The 22,951-nt window shown below is 40.3% G+C and overlaps 2 protein-coding genes across 2 annotated transcripts in view; one reads left to right on the plus strand and one right to left on the minus strand.

Moving 5' to 3' along the window:
- LOC125228551 (LIM domain only protein 3) overlaps window positions 1-22,951 on the minus strand; it is a 124,220-nt gene that overhangs the window by 14,273 nt on the left and 86,996 nt on the right. The window contains 3 exon segments of the mRNA XM_048133161.1: window positions 10,534-10,659; window positions 12,315-12,487; window positions 13,285-13,437. Coding sequence (XP_047989118.1) covers window positions 10,534-10,659; window positions 12,315-12,487; window positions 13,285-13,437 — 452 coding nt within the window.
- LOC125228552 lies at window positions 2,399-3,905 on the plus strand. The gene is made up of 2 exons (XM_048133162.1): window positions 2,399-2,894; window positions 3,421-3,905. The coding sequence occupies exons 1-2, from the start codon at window positions 2,735-2,737 to the stop codon at window positions 3,567-3,569; spliced, it is 309 nt and encodes a 102-aa protein (XP_047989119.1). The 5' UTR covers window positions 2,399-2,734; the 3' UTR covers window positions 3,570-3,905.

Genomic DNA, 22,951 nt, shown 5'->3' on the forward strand with positions numbered 1-22,951 from the left:
TAGCACGTCCTGTGTCACACTGACAGTTGAGTTTAGCAACATCGCTATTGAAGTAGATTTGTTAGTTGTACCATCGCAATATATGTACGCACCCATTATAATCGGTACCGATGTGCTGAATCGCGACGGGATAACATTTACTCGTAGAAAATATGAACATTGTCTTACGTACAATAACACCTTTCCTAGTCACATCAATACCGTTGAGTTAGGCGATCAGGCTAAAATAAATACACCACTTCAGGATGAGGATTTGGCCAGCCTCATGACTGTTATCGACAAGTTCTCAAACTTTTTAATATCGGGTACCGCTATGACCACTGTCAAAACAGGTGAAATGGAAATAAGGCTTGCCAAGTCCACACCGGTGGTGTATCGTCCGTACAAGCTCTCTTATCAAGAAAAGCTCAAGGTTCGCGAAATAACACAAGACTTGCTAGACAAAGGCGTTATTAGGCGTTCAAAATCGGACTACGCGAGCCCAATAATACTCGTAAAAAAGCGTGATGGCTCGGATAGGCTCTGCGTAGACTTTCGAGCATTGAATCGTATCACAGTAAAGGAACGATATCCTCTTCCACTCATAGACGATCACATAGACAGGTTAGGTGGTTACAGATTTTTCTCAAGCCTCGACATGGCAACAGGCTTTCACCAAATTCCTCTCAAAGAAGAATGCATTCATCTTACTGGTTTCGTAACCCCTGAAGATCACTTTGAATACGTCAAAATGCCTTATGGTCTCGCTAATTCACCTATAGTCTACCAGCGCATAATTAACGATACTTTGCGCGATCACATCAATGAGGGTAACGTTTTAGTTTACGTTGATGACGTACTCCTCTTGAGTAACTCTGTGATTGAGGGAATAGAGTTGTTGGATAAGGTTCTCGGTACTCTTACTAGTGCCGGTTTTTCAATCAATTTACGAAAATGTTCTTTTCTCACAACTGAGGTTGAATATTTGGGTAAATTAATATCTCAGGGTCAGGTTAGGCCGAGCCCAAGAAAAGTTGAAGCCTTGGCTTCGACCACGGCTCCAAAAAATGTTAAACAGGTTCGGCAATTATTAGGCTTAGCAGGGTACTTTAGACGCTACATTAAAGATTATGCATCTAAAACTGCCCCGATTGCTCATCTGACCCGCAAGAATGTCAAATTTGATTGGACAGCAGAGTGCGAAGCTATACGTCAAGAGATTATCAAACAACTAACTAATGAGCCAGTACTTGCAATTTTTAATCGGGAGCTCCCCACTCAAGTCCACACCGATGCTAGTAGCATAGGATATGGGGCGGTTCTTTTACAAATTTACCCTGATTTGACAAAGCACGTAGTAGCTTACTATAGTAGGTCTACGCAAGGAGCTGAAAGCAGATATCATTCTTATGAGCTCGAAACTCTCGCCGTCGTTAAGGCTTTACAAAATTTCCGGCACTATCTCGTGGGTTTGAAATTTGTTGTAGTCACTGATTGTAACGCTCTGAAGTCTACCGAGCGGAAAAAGGACTTACTGCCTCGCGTTGCCCGTTGGTGGGTATACCTTCAGGACTTTGATTTCTCGATCGAATATCGCAAAGGGGTTATGATGTCGCACGCGGATTATCTTAGTCGGAACCCAGTGGTTCATATTAATCAAATTAAGAAACCTAAAAACTGGGCCCAAATAGCTCAGTTAGCCGATGACGAAACTCGAGACCTTATACAAAAACTTCACGATGGTAACCTCGATGCCGATCGTTATTCAGTTCAAAACGACATCCTGTACTACAAATATATCCCAGTAGGCGGGCAACCGCGATTGTTGTGCTATATCCCCAAAGGACATCGGCTCAGTTTTTTGCGCATATTTCATGATGAGCACGAACATATTGGCACAGACAAAACCCTAGATCTCATATTGAGACACTTTTGGTTCCCCGGCCTTAAGCAATTTGTTAGTAAATATGTGGCTCATTGTCTTGTATGCATTTCGCAAAAACGAGTCCCTCGCGCTCCTTTACAAAATATTACATCATGGGAAAAACCTGATACCCCATTCCATACTGTTCACGCTGATGCTTTAGGTCCTTTGCCACCATCAGAAGGGTACAAGTTTATTCTCGTCATCGTGGACTCGTTCACGAAGTTCACCCTTTTGTATCCCATCTATAAACAAGATGCAGCTGAACTCAAACGTGTGGTTACTCAAGCAATTTCGATATTCGGTGTGCCCAAGCTTATGATTACGGACAAGGGACGTATGTTTGAATCTAACGATTTTGTAACATGGATAAGAGAACTGGGTAGCGATCTCCATTATATAACGCCGGAGATGCATCATGCTAATGGCCAGGCCGAGCGCTACATGCGAACCGTCCTTAACATGTTTCGCATTCAAACAAACTACAAAAATGCATCGTGGTCAGATACGATATGGAAGTTACAACTAGTGTTAAACATAACAAAACAAAAAACGACGCAAGCCTCCCCGCTGAATCTTTTGATAGGTACAGAAGCCACAACCCCTGCGATTCGCGCCCTAGTTCGTGACTTGGCAGTTGAAGGATCCTCTCCAAATAGAGAGGCTCTGCGTGAGATAACCAGGAGCAGAACTAGGAACTTGCTAAAAAGAAACCAGGCACAGCAAGACGAGCGCGTCAATCGGCATCGTCATCAACCACGCCAATTTAATCTGAACGACTTAGTATTTGTCATAAAAATATCTCAGTCAACAGGGAAGCTAGATTCTGGCATGCGTGGTCCTTACAAGGTAGTGGAGGTGCTGCCAAGTGGACGCTACGCACTTCGCTTGCTTACTGGTGGCTATGGCAAGACGACGCAGGCTGCGGCTCAACACATGGTGCCGTGGCGAGGCGAATGGTGTCCTGACACGTGTGCTGCACTGTTTGAAAGTAAGTTTACTACTTCTTTGACAGATTGGTGAACAGAACTCACGTATGATTATGGTCTGCGTGTTGCGAGGTACACACGTATGAATACGGTCTGCGTGCTGTACAAATTACACGTTTGAATACGGTCTGCGTGTAATGCAGTTTACACATAAGAATACGGTCTGTGTGTAAACTGGGCTTGCACGTATGATTAGGGTCTGCGTGGCAAGTAACTTGACGTACGATTATGGTCTGCGTCAAGTATGTTTTAGAGAGAGGCTGATCATCCGGAGGCCAGGGACAGCATCCGCTTCTACTGGCAACTATAGTCACTGCAGGCAATGAATCAGCTGGGTTTGATTTTTTAACAAGAGACGTCTCTGCTTACCTAAGATTGATGAAAGTGTGCGGGTTGCAGTTTTGCATTGATTGATGTGTGAATGATGTGTGAATTAATTGAACGATGAACGAGTGTTAGTTTTGAAAGTTTGAGTGCCAAAGTATTTAGACTTTTGAATTTTCTCTAACTTCGTTTTTGTTTCCATAGGTGAAGACCTGGAAGGTGATGAAACATCATCATCTTCGGCAACCGCCGCAGACGCGGAAACTGGGCCTACTACGTCAGGCACAGTTGCTGTCATGGACACCACTCCAGCACGTGTCGAGGACGACACTCTGTCAGGAGAGGCCGTATAAGCAGAACAAATCAGTTGACGCCTTAGTTGATTGTCAATGACGTCACTGCCTATACCTGGCTGCATAGCTATAGCGCCGTGCGCGCAGCTGGCACCCGGGCTGTCCGGCATTGACTTCGTGGCGCTTGCAGCGAGCGGACGTCTCCTGAATCTCTGTGGTCGAAGGGTCGCGTGAGCCATACTTTTGTGTTCAGTGCAGTGCAGTGAATAAATAAGCAATCGTGTTAAAGTTAAGGCTAGTAGATTTTAAGCTTGTTCTGATAAATCATTGTTTGCGTTTAGCTTATGCTTGCTTAGATAATTAAATTGCTTTAAACTTAAATAAAACGGTTTCTAGATTAAATCATTTTTTTATTTAGTGCAATCCTGTTGTTTATCCTTATAGTACATATACAAATATTACCGACTCACATTCTTTCATGCAGGGCCTCTACTGAACAGCAAAACGGTGCAGCTTTTGATAGGTAGCATGTCAAGAGAGCATGAGGTGTTAGAGGATGCACCTATTTATTTACACAGGTTACACACATTCACATACATCACTGATTCAAACTAACGGCAATTATTATCCAACGTAAATTCAGTCATTTTTCATTCCTTTCCCATTTCCTCATAGGGCGATCCACTATTCCATGCATTATGCACAGATTGCAGTCTTCAAGTCTTCACCGGTTCGTGGCAGCTGCACTTCGGAAGGCATCCATGGCAGCGACGGCATCGCACGGGTTCTCAGCATCTTCTACCCTCTCCCTGTCTACACATTGTTGAAGTCATAGACTTCAAGGCGGGAGCATGTTCAGAAACGTTCAAACATTAATTCATTTTTGATCCTTTTTGTTTAAATCTGTATTTTCATTAATTTCCATTTAATATTTTTTAATTTAATTCATAATAATTGTCAAAATAATGTATTCAATTTGCATAATTTTTAATTCAAATATTGTATTCATTCAAGTTGACATTACGCATTTTATAAATCATTTGTATTATTTTTAATTCATTAACCATTCGTAATTCATTATTTATTCAATTTGTATATTTGTTAAATAAAATATCAATATTGTTTAAAATCACATATGCAATTCAAGTTTCTATATTCAAATTTTACCTATGGCAATGTTTAAATTCAAATTTGACAGCTTTTAGAGCTTTTTAAAAACTTACTGTTACTGTTCCGTTGTTCCGCTCTCCAACGACAATTCACTGTACCACTTTCTTTGTTCTTTCTCATAATTCGGAGTAAACCAGCTTTAAACTACAGTCCGCTTATCATTTAACACCTCTGCAACACCTGAGCCCAGCGAAGATTTTACACGCGCCTTCCGCCGCGGGCCCCGCCAGATTGCTACTAAATAATTTAGCCGTTTAGCGATATTCGCCCGCGATATCTCCCGTCCGCTTCGATCGGACAGCCCGCAAATTGGATTCAGATTTCTGCCGGCGTGGAATTGATTTGTACGTGATATTTAATAGTTTGCGCTTCATATTGCTCTAATGTGCGTACAAATATTGAGTACGACTTCATCAACGTATCTATGATTGTAACCATTTAATTTGGTTAAATAATTTACTCTTAATAAAATAAAACTATGGAAACGGATTAAATCGCGTATAATGAATTTAAAATACATCCCGACGTTTCGAACTCTTTACAGCGTTCGTGGTCAACGGGTGACTGAGGAAAAATTAAAATGTGCAAAAGCTACCCACTTACAAGAAATATTAACGAACCATGACCAAGCACGACGAAGGCTGTGAGGCATTTGTGTTGTATGGTGTTGGACATTTGCAGTTTGTTTCTTTGTCAATTTTGTGTAGATTAATTGGTTTATTATTTTTTAACAGAGTAATGGTAAAAATTTTTTGAATATTGTATAACTAGCTTTATTAATAGTGTGTGAACCTGCCTTAGAAATCTATATTATTTGTGGTCATGGTTCGTTAATATTTCTTGTAAGTGGGTAGCTTTTGCACATTTTAATTTTTCCTCAGTCACCCGTTGACCACGAACGCTGTAAAGAGTTCGAAACGTCGGGATGTATTTTAAATTCATTATACGCGATTTAATCCGTTTCCATAGTTTTATTTCATGAGTAACTATCGCGGTAACCGAAGACAATATTACTCTTAATATTTTAATAAAGGCAAGAAGACATCGCCACGCAAAGTGATTAGCTGCCAGACAAACTACATTCCCAGAGATATTACATAAATTTGGACATACTTTACGCCAGATTTAGAGAAAATAACACATACCTATATGTAGTGACTTTATTTTAGTCAAAACCCGACTTTCTAATCTCTTGAGCTGTGCTGAACGATTTTTTTTTTGTATTTATCAAGACCGATTTAATACTGGACTGACAAAGCCCATGCAAAAACTCGTACCCTTGAAATGTATGGGCCTTTTAGACTTAAAACTAGATGGCGCTGTTCGCCGCCCGGAAGTGGCAAAAATCATATTTTCCCCAAATATTGTTGCGTGTTTTTATTTTTCATAAGAACAAATGACATATTTCTTTATTATAAAATCATGATATCACGTCAATACACATTTCGAAAAAAATAAATTTGTAGGCTTCATCAGTGTAGTTGTGATAGTATTTAATAGGTGGCGCTAAAACATCGAGGTACGATTCTTAGTATGAAGTATATAATCCTTGTATTTATTGAGTAATTAATTCCTAAGCATGTTGGTCAGCAATTCCCGTCAACTTTGTACAAAAATTAAGGGAAAAGTTAAATTTGTTTTTATTAATTCCTATTTTGTTACCTAGATTTTGTTGAGTTTATTAAGTTTTATTTCGTCATTAAGGTTCTCTAGTATCTATATTTTCTTAATTATAACAATTATCCTGTATATATCTTACGAAAGTCGAATTATATTACTAAATGTTGGTAACAAAATAGGATCAATTAAAATTTGCTGACGTGGCATTGTACAAAATTGACGGGAATTGTTGTGGTATGGAACCTTATCAATATGAATTAAGAAAAGTATTATTTTATTAACATACATACATACAATCTCGACGTCGACTTCTACGACACCCACGGGAAAACAAGAGGGTGGTGAAATTCTTAACTCGTCACCACACGCGCAACGTACCTTGCAACATTGACAGTAACAGCCATCAAATAAAATTGTCTTCGGTTACCGCGATAGTTACTCATGAAATAAAACTATGGAAACGGATTAAATCGCGTATAATGAATTTAAAATTCATCCCGACGTTTCGAACTCTTTTGCACATTGTAATTTTTCCTCAGTCACCCGTTGACCACGAACGCTGTAAAGAGTTCGAAACGTCGGGATGAATTTTAAATTCATTATACGAGATTTAATCCGTTTCCATAGTTTTATACCATCAAATAAAGTTAACATTGTTACACATTGAAACGTAAACCTCCATTAATAGCCCCGATCAGTTAAAAGGCTAGCAAAAGACCACTAAAATAAATACGTAATTCGGCGAAAACGGCAAGATTGCCGGCCGGGGCCACGGTGACATATAAAGCATTCAAGCGACTCCAATCTCGTCACCTCTATTATTTAAGCAGACGCAGGCCAAGAAAATTGCTCTTTCGGCTGCACCCGGGACTGGGTATAACATAAATTAAATTATTTTCTAGTGTGGATAACTTTGAAGAAGTAGTGGAACGGGAAAATAAAGAAATAAATAAATATTGGGGACACCTTACTCAGATCAACTTAGCCCCAAACTAAGCAAATCTTGTACTATGGGTGCTAATGCTAAGCGACGATATACATACTTATATACTTATATAGAAAAAATCCATGACTCAGGAACAAATATCTGTGCTCATCACACTTAAATGGACTTACCGGGATTCGAACCCAGGACCGCGGCGGCTTAGCAGGCAGGGTCACTACCGACTGAGCCAGACAGGTCGTCAAACGGGAAACGGAAGACGGAAAATGATCTTGTGCCGAACATAGTGTATAAGAGGTTAGACGGGCCGTCCGTTCCGGGTAATCCGCCTCAGCTAGCGGGGGCCTAAAAAACTACTGTGAAGAAAGCTGAGGGCTGGACGGAATAACGGCATCCGGTGACAGAGGTCCTCAAAGCAAAAACTAAATAAAGGGAAAATGATCTGGTACCGAACATAGGTACCAGGTTGCTGTTCTAATTGGTCTTCCAGAAACTAGTATGAAGAAAGCTGAGGGCAGGACGGAATGGAGATATCAGGTCACCAAAGCAGCTACCCAGATACTTGTGTACAGAAAGGACACTTGCTATAAAACCGAAGTTAAAAAGTTCAATGTCGAATGTGTCCCAATGCATGGCACGATCCTTTTCACCTTTTTAGGGTTTTCAAAAATCGCGAATTTAAAGGGACGTAACCCTAATAAATGCAACGTAATAATGCAAGCTGAACGTTGCCGAAATCACCCGATCGGGACAGTGTCCAGCCACTGACCAAAGTGTTTCAGGGCAAACAGGAGTCAGCAATGAAAAAACCTACATGATCCATCGAAAGACCATCTGCAAAACGTTCAGTTAATATTTTTATAGTAACCTGCGAATACCCATGTCGATAATTTATACGCTAATAATTAATTGAAATACGGTTGTACTCACGTTATTATATCGCTATTGCTGCGACATGTGTTGTGCGCAGCAATAGCGATATAATAACGATACACTTTTTAATTATTTGAATATGTCTCACGGCGTTTTTATACTCTGATTAAGCTTGATACACTTTTTGCTGGCTTTTAACGGTAGTAATTAATTCCCAGTAACGGTAAATTAAAACCGTCAATTTTTTTCTTTAGAAATGCTATTAGTTCCTCTTTATTTTCATGATTAAATAGACTGAATCATATGAGAACTGTGTTTGCTACATATAATTATGATGAAAAATTTTGCTGACTATGGTGGTCTTAGTGGCTCAGATGGCAGAGCTGAGAGCTGTGAGTTCAAGTTTTACCCAAGGCAATAATTCTCAATTTTTAACCCCCGACGCAAAAACGACAAGGTGTTATAAGTTTGACGTGTTTGTCTGTCTGTGGCGTCGTAGTTTTTGGACGGATGAACCGATTTAGATTTCGTTTGAAATCTGAATTAGTCGGGAGTGTTCCTAGCCATGTTCTGAAAATCGGTCCACAATGTCGGGGGTATTTCAAAATGTTAATAAATCTTATTTATCAAAAACTTAAAGTTACTGCGTTTAATATTCCAGAGTACTAATATAACTCACCGCAATGTAACTCGAAACAGCACACGTATTCAATCAGGAACTAAATCGCACCAAATGTCGAGCAACTCGACCCGAAACCACTTCAAATATTTTCTTCCCGCCGTGTAGGTTTATTATGTAGCGGAAAATTTAATCGCGCTCTTTGTTTGCCGTCCGTGAGATGAATAAACCATATAACTTCACTATTCTCGACCCTTTCCTACTTGGCTTTAGTTGGTATTTTATGTCTCGCTCGGATTGGAAAAGTCCCAACCGGACTCGTATTCAATATAGGAGTCCCCGCTCAATTTTCACGGCTACCACGTTTGACACGATAGTGAAATGAACAGGGGACGCGTGGAAAGGTAATTGTCTTTCCACATTTGGCTATTTTAAATGAACGGATAGAATATTATTGATTTGGTGGTATAAATGAGTAAACTGATTGATGAAACGCTGGTGGCCTAGCGGTAAGAGCGTGCGACTTTCATTCCGGAGGTCGCGGGTTCGAACCCCGGCTCGTACGTACCAATGAGTTTTCGGAACTTATGGGCGAAATGTCATTTGATATTTTCAAGTCGCTTTTCGGTGAAGGAAAACATCGTGAGGAAACCGTACTAATTCCAATAAGGCGTAGTTACCCTTCGGGTTGAAAGGTCGCCAACGCCAAATCTTGGGATTAGTTGTCAAAGCGGACCCCAGGCTCCCATGAGCCGTGGCAAATGCCGGGATAACGCAAGGAAGAAGAAATGATTAAAATGATTGTGTAACGTAGTAGGTAAGGCCGCTAAAAACTGATCCTAAGTAACCTTACTCTTTGGACAGTTCAGTTGATGTTTAAACTAGTGCCTGACAATGAGTTTTTTTTTTTTTTTAGAATAATCGAGACAATGAGTATTGGACTAAGCTTAGATCTGCCAGACCTTCCTCATTTTCTCAAGGATGAAACTTTGGGACAATGTAGAATTTGTATCGACGTTTCACGTCTGTATATTATCTAGTTCAGCCCGTCGGCCATTTTAATGATACAAGGTTTTTTAAACACAATATTTCCTTAAATTCTCAAAGCTGACTTTTTTATGTATGATAGAAAAGATTGTAAGTATTTGATAATCATCAGCATCACTTCCTAACCACTTCCGCCGTTCGTAGCTTAAGAAATTAGAGTTTCATCCTTGAGAAAATGAGGAAGGTCTGGCGGCTCTGGGCTCTTTCTTAGTCCAGATACTCAATCTCAGTCTATCTGGCTCTGTATTGATGTATTGAGCGTTATAAGAACAAATATCATACTCATACTCATTTATTTATAATATTGTTACATATTACTCGTCACAATTGATCACCTTACCTTAATTGAATATCATCACCTTTGGCAATTGCTGGCCAAATATCACATGTGTCAACTTTCAGCCATGCCTAAAGCCGTGAACTGGACGCACACTACACATAGCGGAACCATTGCGGAGCGGTGGGCGACGCGGCCACCTACCGCTGTCGTCCAAAACAAAACGTATTTTGTTCGGGCCCAGTCCGCAGAAAAATCGACCGACATATGCAAGATTTAATCTCGAAATATCGAAAATTTCTTCTCGAACGCTGGGATCATCTCGTTGCACGCCTTAGGGCTGAGAATTGAGATGTGATGATGTTGATGATGGTGATGATGAAGGTGATGATGACGAAGGTGATGATGATGAAGTTGATGATGAAGAAGGTGATGATAAATGTTTGCAAATGTTCTGCAACTTTAGTACTCTTACCTATGATTGCACTGTTGGCACGCGAAGCACTCGAGATGGTAAACGTTGCTTCTCGCTCTCATCACCATTTCAAACGCGGGGATCACCTTGTTGCACGCCGCGCAGTACCCCGTGTTCCCGAACAACCTGATGAAGATATTTATGGTTAAAACAAATTTCTTCAATAAACAGTATAAATCAAATTTGCAACCGGGATACGCCCTTAGACCGTTTTCACATTACTGATCCGATATCGGATGTAGGAAGGACGTCAAAGGCAAAAATCAAAGATGACATATTTAATACATATTTTTATGTGCCCATTCTATTGTACTCGTAATACAACATTGTGTATATCGCATTGCTAGAGGTTGTTTACCTTTTTCAGTATTTGGGGGTATTAATACTGGCTGGTTACTTGGACGATTATTTTTTCCGCTACTAGTTTGACGTTGTTTGTCAGTTTAATCTTAATGTTTATCATAAGTCATAACAAATTGAACTCGTACCTAATTACAACCTTGTCATTTTGAATATTGGGTTTAAATTTGCTTACTGCGATTATCTGTCCAATTTGAAGTTTACTGTGACAAAGCTTTAAAGTGTTTTACAGTGACATCTTGGTAAACCTTATGTCGTTGCAGTAACGTACACAAATAAATAATCTTACGGTTTATGATGGTAGTTAGCAATTATTTTATTGAGTGTAGAGCTAAAAGTCAAGTAGAGCTGTACAGAAAATTAAAAATTCAATTTAAAAAAAGTAACGATCAGATTAAAAGATGAATACTCTAAGGCGCACTTGCATCAATGGGTTAACCCTAAGATATCGGTCCTGGGCCTAAATGAGTTTAAAAAAATGAAAATCATTGGGGTGTCTGAGGTTATCGGTTCAAATCCGAATGGTTCAAATAATGTGAAAACGCACTTACCTACCGGGATTCGAACCAGGCCTTTTGTACTCACTGAACTACAAAAGGTCTTAATTTTATTGTATTACTGGTTGCAAAGGAATACGTACATTTAATTAAGGGAAGTATACAATAGTATATTTATGTAAGCATTTCCGAGTCCAAGAAATAATAACTGTAAAATATTTCGGTTTTCGGCGCTTAATCCGAACCGAACTCATTACTACTCAATATTTACTCTTTTGTTAATTACATTTTCATAATTATGCCGCATAAAATTTTTGATCAGGGAAAAATTCTGTTTAACTACACATTAAAATTTTTGATCAGGGAAAAATTCTGTATAACTAAAATAAAAATTGACGAGTAGGTGTAACAGTCAATTGTAAAAATCGAGGTGTACCAAAATTTTCAAAAATATGTCCCATGGCTCTTAGTTTGTCGACAGTGTCGACACCTGTGTATATGTATACAAATCGTACAATAAAATGAGACATGGGTCATCGAGCAATGTGAAGACATTACATGCAAGTAGGTACCTATGCTACTCTACAGTACTTTAGGCCGTCCTTGCTTGTGTCACAGTGTGTACTGTGTGTGTATGATTCTCACCTCAGATAGTCCCTCTTGCACAGTATGAGATTCACTCGGGTGTAAAGCGTATGGCCAACTTCACCGAGTCGGCAGACGCAGCAGCCACACTTGAGGTAGTCTTCGTGCTAAACCTGGTCTACAGCTGGATTATGGTTCTTACCTCAAATAGTCTCTCTTGCACAGTATGAGGTTGGCCCTGGAATACGGCGTATGTCCGACCTCGCTGAGCGGGCGGTGACAACAGCCACACGAGACAATCCTCACACAGCTGGTCTACAGCTGGCTTATAGTTCTCACCTCAGGTAGTCCCTCTTGCACAGTATGAGATTCGCTCGGGTGTACAGCGTATGGCCAACTTCACCGAGCCGGCAGTCGCAGCAGCCACACTTGAGACAGTCTTCGTGCCAGAGCTGGTCCAACGCCTTCAGGAGGTACCGCTCCGTGATCACTTTGCTGCAGCCGGCGCACACCTGGGTACAATACAAATATTATTTGAAATGATACCTACTTCAAACAGGTGTTTATCTAGACTAGAATTTCTGTCATTTCAGAAGCATTTATGAAATCAAATCAAGGGAAATTAAAGCTCGTTTTGGAGGTCAAGATTCATTTGGGTGACTGAGCCAAGTTAGTTAGCTCAATAATGCACTCTCTTATCCATCTATCAGTGTCCATGAGACCATTTACGAATTAACGATCTGCACATTTAAGAACTGCACAATGGTAAGCTGTTCAAACAGGTCGAACGCAATATATGAGGCTTGATTTATCTCTCGCTGCACCGCGCTTTTGAGTGCAGTCCATATCCTTGCTGCCTTGCACGGACGCGACTCCTTACTGACTTGTCGGCGGGGTTCTGACCTCCATAGCTCATAGCCAGCCCGGACCCCTCACTACGTGTACTACGCACCTGCAGCTGCGGCTAGTTCGTGGACTTGCTGTCCTCCATAGCCCCATCTGCGCGCCAGTCCGGACCACTCACTACGTGTACGTTAAGTACCTGCGGCGGCTGCGCCGGGCCGTAGGCGGGAGCTTGCGCGGGCGCAGGCAGCGGCGACGCGCGCGCCTCCTTGCTGACCACGGTTCACACGCACGGCGCTACCACTGAATACGTGTAGTGTGTACACACCTGAGGTTGCGGCGGCTGCGCGGGGCCATTAGCGGAAGCTTGCGCGGACGCAGGCAGCGGCGGCGCGCGCGCCTTCTTGCTGACCACGGCTCACACGCACGGGGCTACCATCACTGACTACGTGTAGTGTGTACACACCTGAGGTTGCGGCGGCTGCGCGGGGCCATTAGCGGAACCTTGCGCAGGCGCGGGCAGCGGCGACGCTCGCGCCTCCTTGCTGACCTCCATGGCGAGCATTTGCACGCCCAGCCCGGGACTGCCGCGACCCTGCTGCGGCGTTCGCCTCTCGCACTGTCGACAAAAAAAAAAATTTTTTTACTCAGTTATTTATTTGCCCGTGTGGTGATGGGTTAAGAATTTCATCATACAATTTCCTCCCATGGGTGTCATTAGACGCCGACTGTTTCCAATTTCCGGGAAGGTAAGTCGATATGTATCATTGACATGCATAATATTATAGGCTACTTTCCTTTTAGTCAAACCAGCTTCTTTTAAGAACTGTCAAAACGATTTTTAAAGACTTGCTAATATGGAATTGATATGAAATCGAATTGAGTGACGTAACGGTCAACTGATTTACTTTACATATTTCTATTTGTTTTATAAAATATAAATTAGTGTTAAAATAACTTCTGCCCCTGTTTTTCTTATGATGATGTTTTATTGAATTCGTGCATGTTAAAATAGTACATTACGATACAAGTGCGTAAAAAAGGAAGTTCGAAACGAGTGGCGATAAATTAAAACACGACCGAAGGGAGTGTTTTAAATCGACACGAGTTACGAATTTCCTTTTCGCACGTGTATCGTACGACGTTTTTCAGTACAGATGAGCCTCCGAAGTTTCGACCTGCCGGCGTATCATGCTGCCAATTTTATCACTTATCCACGTGGATAAAGCATCCGTCACGCTTTAGCAAGTATGTCAGTGTGAGAGTGACAGATGTCTTATCCACGTGGATAAGTGATAAAATTGGCAGCATGATACGCCGGCTGGCATATAATGAACCACTTCTCGCACTACTGCGTAAAAAAAAACACCAAAATATTTTTCAGTACAGATGGTGTTTTTTTTACGCACTAGTGCGAGAAGTGGTTCATTATATGCCAGGTGATTTAAAACACTCCCTTCGGTCGTGTTTTAATTTATCGCCACTCGTTTCGAACTTCCTTTTTTACGTACTTGTATCGTAATGTACTATTATTTTAAGTACAGCCAAGTTGCCTATTATCTTTCAAAAGATTTCACAGTTCATCATTGCGATTAGTAGGTAAAAAAATTGCAATATTTTATATAATTATTTTGGATTAAACCTATTATATTCCATCGAAATGAAAACTACAATTGCACAATTGGTTTTCGTGGCATTGCACTAAAAATAAAGTTACAACCTAGGTCACTAACTCTGTAAAATCTCGCAATTTGTCGAATCATTTAAAATCATAACGCTAAGCCCAGAGCCATGAAATTAATCGCCATTCATGCCGGCAAAAAATAGCACAACTACTCAACCGGCTAATGGGCAACGTAGGTACAGTCAACCAATTGGAACCCTAGGTCACTGTAGAACTATGTCATAGTGACGTTATAAATCAGATTGTAAGAAATCTCTTACTGCTTGTCATTTTGACATGGTTGTAGAGTGGCCTAGGGTTGGTTGACTATACAGTTTTCACAACGAAGTATTCACTGTACTAATCTTACTTTATAGTAAGAGCGGTTTCGCACTACGATCCGAATCCGTGTACGTAGTGTCTAAAGTATTATACAAGTAGTTCTATGGCTACGACGGATCGTATTTTAAAAGTATTCGGATTGGATTCGGATACAACCTAGTCCGCAACCCTCTAAGAATTAAGACAGAGTCGATTCGCCGGTTGAAATGATATTTTAAAGCCTCCGCCACACATAAAGCGTTTTGATAGTGTACCGGAATGCGCGGGCATTCCGCTCGCAATCCGCGCACAATCCGCTCGCAATCCGCGCTCGTTACAATGCCAGCGTCCGTCCGGCGCACCGCTATCGCAACGCTCCGCGCTCTCAAAACGCGCATGTGTGGCCGAGCTTTAAATGTCAAACATCGATGTTTATTTATTTATTTATGATGTTTACTTTTAATCCTTGCAGAGGCAGGGCTATCAATATCGTTGCTAACTTAGCTTGGTTCGACTCTAGCCTGTATCCGCAACTTTTTAAAGTGGTATTCAAAAGTAATGGACGATTTACCTTAATTAAATTAGTTGGAACTTCATTTTTATAATTAAAATTCCTTACTAGGTATTTTTAAATTTGGTTAAAAACCGACGTAATGAGAGAGTGCCATTAAAATTTTCAATTAAACCAGCGTCCAGTGCGCACGTAGGCGTTCAATTGCTTGAAAGAATGCCTGATGGATTTTTTCCGACCGCTAATGTAGCTTGTCGTTTATCATAGATATAAAAAAATATTAGACAACCGGTCTTGCCTAGTCGGTAGTGACTTTGCCTGGTGAACCGCAGTCCTGGGTTAGAATCCCGGTAAGGGCAGTTATTTGTGTGATGAGCACAGATATACTGGATCTTGGATGTTTTCTAGGTATATTAAATAAAAAAATAAAAACCCCTGGTAAATCCCTGTTATTAAGCACTATATGATTCTTAAATGTTTTGTTTGAGCATGTCTAAGATATTAGTCATTTATATTTAATTATTAACCATCCGCTATTGAAATACCACGTTTGGTGTGAATTCTTACGTCAATGTGTTTGTGTCCGTGCGTTGATGCTTTTCGTTGAGTAATATAATAGGTACTCAAATGTATTGATATGTATTGTTTCTATAAGTGTGACCCTGTAATTGGTTTTCTATCTTTTATTCAGTGGTGTTATATTGTAATAGTAGCTGTTGGATCTCCATAAACTAAAATAAATAAATAAATATTAAGTGTTTGTACTGATTATAACCAGCTGGCTATCAGTCATAATACACGGTGAAATAAAGAGGTCCAGCCGTACTTTGCATAGTGATTTTTAGGTCATAATGAACAACTTTTATCATGGGACCAATGCTAAAATCGCCGCTCATTTCTATGTAGCCGCCATTTTTTAATTATTAAAATGTAATTTAAATTAATAAAAATGTCTCATTATGACCTTAAAATTCGCTATACAAAGTAGATAGATAGATAGAATACTCTTTATTGGCACACCTCAGCAAAAGATACAGTGGAGACAAAAATGATGTTAAAGTACCTATGCCTGGTCCTCTTTATTTCAGCCTGTACACTGTCGTAATAGAAAAGTGGTGACAGATACCCGTCATCTAGTAGTTTCTTCCATCTATGTATTTTATTTTGTCAAATTATTTTCGGCCGAAATCGGGCATTAGGCGCAGTGCCCGAAACAATGCTCCCATTGTACGGCCGTGACGAATGGCCAAGTCTTTCCTTTTTGTGTGTTTTGGAGAGTGCGACCGATCGGCCATAAATAATGCAGGATGCGGATATTGGCCGGAAACGTGCTGGCCCGATTCGTGTCAATTACTAGTTACAGGAAACTGGTCTAATTGCATTCGAAAGATTTAGTTTATTGTTCGTTATTCTGTCTATGTAAGGTTAGCAGCAATTTACATAAGTAGGGAACCAATCGAAATCATTTTTAACCCCCGACGCAAAAACGACGCGCGCGCCGGGGTGTTATAAGTTTGACGTATTTGTCCGTCTTTCTGTCTGTCTGTCTGTCTGTCTGTCTGTCTGTCTGTCTGTCTGTCTGTGTGTGTGTCTGCCTGTGGCATCGTAACTCCCGAACGGATGAACCGATTTAGATTTAGTTTTTTTTTTGTCTGAAAGCTGAGTTAATCGGGAGTGTCTTAGCCATGTTTCATGAAAATCGGTCTACTATGTCGCGGTCGGGGGTTTTTTCAAAATTTTAATTTTGTGGTTAGGTTAACTAAATATTTATGATTTTTTTAAGCATTCACAAGCAGCTGGTCGGAAGCGGCTGTCGAATGTCTGCAGGTAACGTTAGCCGCGTAAGCTGGAGACCCGGGTTCGATTCCCGGCTCAATGGATTTTTCTTTATTGTATGGTATCTATTTCAGTTTATCAATTTACATAATTAAAAATCTGACTTATGTCTATGCGAAGATTGCGAAGGCTATAAATTCAGTATTGGAAAATAAATAAATGAGCAATTCCCGTTAATTCTGTACATTTGTATCACGTCTCCGATTTTGATAATAATTGGTAGGCTGATAGAGTCCATGATGCTGATCAAGATCCACTAGGTTTCCCAAAATGCCCTATGTAGTTTTCTCCCTATGTCCTAAGTAGACACATATTTCTATTACATTTTCGGTAACAAAAAAGAAAGTTTCATACAATCAACCTAGGACATTTTGGGAAACCTAGTGGATCTTGCTCAGCATCATGGACTCTATCAGCCTACCAATTTTTATCCAAATCGGAGACGTGATCCAAATGTACAAACTTAACGGGAATTGCTGAAATGTTGAATTAAACTTGGCTGGAACACTTTATTTTAAAAACAAATGGGATATTATTAAACGCACAGCAAAAAAATAATCGCCTATCAATTTATCGTCATCAATAATATACTTCTGTACATCAAATTAATTACTTCACTGCAAATAAACTAAACGATTAACAAAGCAAGACAATTAAATTCCTTTAGGAACAAAAATACAACAATCTTATCAAAAATACTAATTGCGCAGCAATCAAATATATTGAAAGAGGCGCATTCCTATCACACCGTCTTAACTCGTGTAGGTGAACGCGTACCATGCTTGTATGAGTGAAATATGACAGGTCGACTGTTCGTGTTTTTGACAGGCGGTAACTGTGAGGTAACCGAGAGGGGGTGGGTGGCACTTTCAGCGGGGAGCGGGAGTGGCCATACTGTACGATATTACTCTTTATTATATACTGTGGCATAGGCGAAGTCTGTCATAAAGGCCTGGTTTAGACGGCGTGCGAACTCGCATGCGATTTTAGTTACATTGCGGGCTGTTTACAATTACAATTTTGCACAGCCATCAATACCGCAATGTAATAAAACTCGTATGCGAGTTCTCGTACCGTCTAAATGGGCCCTAACTCTAAACAGTACCATCGCACGGTCTACTATCGATTTTCTCCGAGTCGGTTCAATCGACCCCGAATCGAAATCTCTAGTCGATAGCAAGGGCGGCGCGTCACGTCGCATTTTTTCCAAGTTGACAGCGCGTGAGGCTGCCTTCGTGAATAATTACGGTGACAGCGACAGGCCACGCCACTCGGCAAACAGCCCGTGGCGAATGCATCGGATTAGACACAGAAAAACTAAAAAAAATAGGGCAAGTGCGAGTCGGACTCGCGGGCGGAGGGTTCAGTGACCACTGTCTATAAAAACGGTATAAAAATCAGACCAGAGAGAGATACAATACAACGTATGGGCACAGTATAATAAAGAGTATCGTACAGTATGGCCACTCCCGCTCTCGATTAGCTCACAGTTAACGCCTATCAAAAACGCGAACAGTCAACCTGTCATATCTCACTCATACAAGCATGGTATGCGTTCACCTACACGAGCTTAGAATGTGTGCTAGGAACGCGTCTCTTTCACATATTTGATCGCCGGTGTCCGAGATGTGGTAGTGGAGCCCCAAAATATTTGTAATCCCATCAACAAGATCAGTAACGCATCTCCAACCTTTCTGGTGTTTCGAATGTGCTTAGGTGATCGCTTACTATGGCTACATGTCTGCTCATTGACCACCTGTCTCGTTAAAACATTTTATTATGTTTTTAATATTTGTTGTTATGGTCGCAGTATGGCAGCCTGTCTGTCCCTCTGTCACGAGCGGACAAGTCTTAATAATGATGATTATGATGTGATCCTATTATCATAGGGATGTCAGAAGAATATTCCACTTTTCTTGATCATAGGCTACTTCCACTTTTCTTGATCATAGGCTACTAATTCGAGTCTTAGTCACCTTGTTGGTAATTCTGTCTGCTCTTACTGCCTCATCTTAGTCCTCACGACACAGGCTTGACCTAGTGTGAAGACTACTGTTAAACTAAGAAACATATTGTAATGTATGTACCCAAACCCACTTATGTAAATCTTGCTTGCTCCAATTGTCAATAAAGAAATTGTTGTTGTTGTTGTTGTTGTTGTAGTAACAGCACGGAATAGGTACCCCTCGGCACGATATAATAAAGAGAACTATCGTATGTACAGTATGGCCGCTGCCGCCCCCGTAAAGTGCCACCCACCCAATCTCGGTTACCTCACAGTTACCGCCTGTCAAAAACGCGAACACTCGACCTGTCATATCTCACTCATACAAGCTTGGTACGCGTTCACCTACACGAGCTTAGAATGTGTGCTTGAAACGCGTCTCTTTCACATATTTGATCGCCGGTGTCCGAGATGTGCCCTCGGGTACGGAACCCTAAAAAGATCACGCCTTCCATTACCTAAACGTCAATACTCAATACGCAGGGAGTGGAACTATAAAAAATAGACGTCAGTCATTACTGTGACCGTTAATCGCGGGACGATCACGAAAATACGACGGAATGAAAATGTATATACCGAACGAGACTCCAGATGTAAATAATTGAATTTCTGAACCCCCCATTCGTATAATTCGTAGCAAAAGTGTGTTGATCATCGCAAATAATGAGCAAACCATAATCGAGTTAGATTATGAGAATTAGACCAATTGGTGTAGGTATATATGATTATGAACCTCCAGGTCTTTACCTATCCTTCAAGGTAGAAGTACAACATAAAATAAACAACATAACATCAAAAATATTTTGTCAAGTGACTATCACGTTTTTGCAATTAGTTACGTCCATCTTTTTACTGTTTTAAATATTTGATTTACATTGCTACTTGCTCAAATTACCTATTGTAAAAACAGACAAAGTCATTTTGCACTCGATCTAGATATAAAACACACACATTCCTATTCATTTCTTTTCTGCCACTGACTGAGTGAATAAGTGAATGAATGGAATGAGTGAGTCGTTGAGCGTAATGACACTGACGTAATGTTACGCGCTGAGTCAGCGGCATTTCACGCAAAATTAGCAATGACTGAGTGTTACGCGCTGTCAGTTGGAAGTTGCAGTAGAAGTTGCTCTTCCAAAAGTGTGACAGAAGGGTAGTGCATTACCGTGTCGAGCACTGGCAGTTTTACTTTATGTGTATCCTATATATTTGGAGTTCAATTTATTTTAGCACCAAATACTTTAAAATAAACTAGAGGCAGTGATGCACAAGTCAACCGCACACTACACGAAATATTTCCTGCACTCATCCCAAGAGAGTTTCCAGTAATGCTCGATCCTTATTAAACATTATTACACTTTACCTGAACTGCATTCGGTATATTCATTAAAATTCAGCTCAAAAACCTTTATGGCCCGTAACAGCGCGCTGTGGGACCGCAAACTCCGATTACCCACACAGAGAGAAATACCGTGTAATTGATTATGAAGTTGGGTAATGGGAGAATAGTTCTAATTTGGAGTGCGAAGTATAATTGGTCTCCGGCCGTGTGAATCATTAACGAACGGGTCCCAGAGGCCCAGGCGCCTTCTATTTTGGCTACACTTCGGTATGCAGTGGGGTAGGTTAGGCTTCGCACTATTTTCTAGTGACCAACCGAAAGTTCGGTTTCGGTTTCGGCCAGTTTCAGCCAAAAAATCATGTTTCGGCCGTTTTTTTAACCGACTTCAAAAAAGGAGGAGGTTCTCAATTCGACTGAATGTTTTTTTTTTTTTATTTTTTTTTTATTTTTTTTTTGTATGTATGTTACTCGATATCTCCGAGAATTGTGGACCGATTTTCAAAATTTTTTTTTTGATCGAACGGGTATAACCCCGAGATGGTCCCATTGGCACCAAGTCGGGGTCTGATGATGGGATCTTGGAGAAATCGAGGGAACTCTTCAAATGTTATAGGCACATGTAATGTTTTTAATGTATTTTTCAAAGGTACACCAGTATTTACGCCTGATGGTAATAATTTTATGTGGCTGAGCTGATGATGGAAGGTCAACTCCTCAATGGTTAGGAGTTAACAACCTGTCACTGCCATATTATTAAGATAATTCTTTCACTACTGTACATATATTCGGATTGATACATATAATATCAATAGGGACCACTAAAAATCAACAAATAAATAAACTTTTTAACAAAAAATAAAACCGCCTTCAAAAAAAGCGCGTTACAAAACACGTAGAAACTAAAAAGCAAAAAATAATAAACCTTTGAATTCAGATTTCTTATCGTATTGCAATAATCTAAACATCCAAATTATAAACAAATCAATTATTTTTGGAGTCGGGGCCAGCCTGAGTATGGCTGGGTGGGGCCAAACAGGCAATATAGCAAAGCGACGAACAGGTCTGGCACCGACTACAAAATAATTGATTTGTTTATAATTTGGATGTTTAGATTATTGCAATACGATAAGAAATCTGAATTCAAAGGTTTATTATTTTTTGCTTTTTAGTTTCTACGTGTTTTGTAACGCGCTTTTTTTTGAAGGCGGTTTTATTTTTTGTTATGGGCAAAAAACGGCCAAAACAAGATCTTTCGGCTGGGCCGAACCTTGTACTTTTGGGTCACGTTGGAAAAAGGTGATAAGAGTTCAAAAAATAAATGACAAATAGTGAACACAAGAATTAAAAAATAAACTTACTACTTAAGGCTAAGAGTTTCACCACCCCGTTTCATCCCGTGGGTATAGTGGAACCCTGGGATTTGGGTTCAATGAGTGGGCGAGTGGCTTAGAAACCTGTCACTGCCATATTAATGAGGAAGTCAATACAATAATGCCGCTAGATGGCTCCGCAACAAAAATGTTTCCACCTTAATAAAAACCAACCTAGGGGGTTAAAAAAAATTGTTATAGTATGCATATTCTAAAACTAAAAACTACATAACAAACTAACCTAAAACGAAATGAAGTAAAAACCTAGTATCCACGTAGAAGGCCTGCCATGTCAACAAAACCAAATCAAATGTACCCACGCAGACACTAATAGCTTTGAGTGCACTCTGCTAATCATAATTCATCCGTGAGATTAAAGAATAAGCGGGATAACACTGTCTCGCTTCCCCTAATACTAGCCCCATATGTGAGAAAGAACGCGCTATGCCACACCTGCGGAAACGTGGGCTAAAGTAACGAGACGAGGACTCAATTATTCAGCGCACTATTGCAGGGTTGGAGGCTCTGCTTCGCTTACTGGCGGAAAATATACATGGTGTGACATGAGGGAACCGAAAGATTTTAACATTTTTAACCACCAGAAAAAAAAATAAGAATTACCTACATTCACTTAAGTAGTACTTGTATATTTTGAAGCGGTCAGTGGATAAGGAGGCTGCCTTGCTAAGGATAAGGCTAAGTGGTCCAGGCTGGTAGGATTTGGAGTCACCCAGGATCATGAAAAGTGGAAGATTCTTCTAAGAACCCTGTGTCCCTAGTTAGATATAAATATAACAGAATCACATCATCATCATCATATTTTGAAAAAATAGTACATCATAATACAAGTGCGGAAAAGAGGAATTCGAAACGAGTGGCGATAACTTAAACCACAAGGGAGTGTTTTAAATCGACACAAGTTATTAATTCCCTCTTCGCAGGTGTATTGGTCTACGTTTTTCAGTACATTTGGCTCTTTGAAGTTTCGATTTCACAATGCTTTGCGAACTAGTGCGGGAAAACCGGATGTGCCTAGAAAATTTTTTTTTTTTGTTTTTTTTTTTTAATGTAATTTGACATTAAAA

The sequence above is a fragment of the Leguminivora glycinivorella genome, chromosome 8, assembly GCF_023078275.1.
Source record: "Leguminivora glycinivorella isolate SPB_JAAS2020 chromosome 8, LegGlyc_1.1, whole genome shotgun sequence".
NCBI lineage: Eukaryota > Metazoa > Arthropoda > Insecta > Lepidoptera > Tortricidae > Leguminivora > Leguminivora glycinivorella.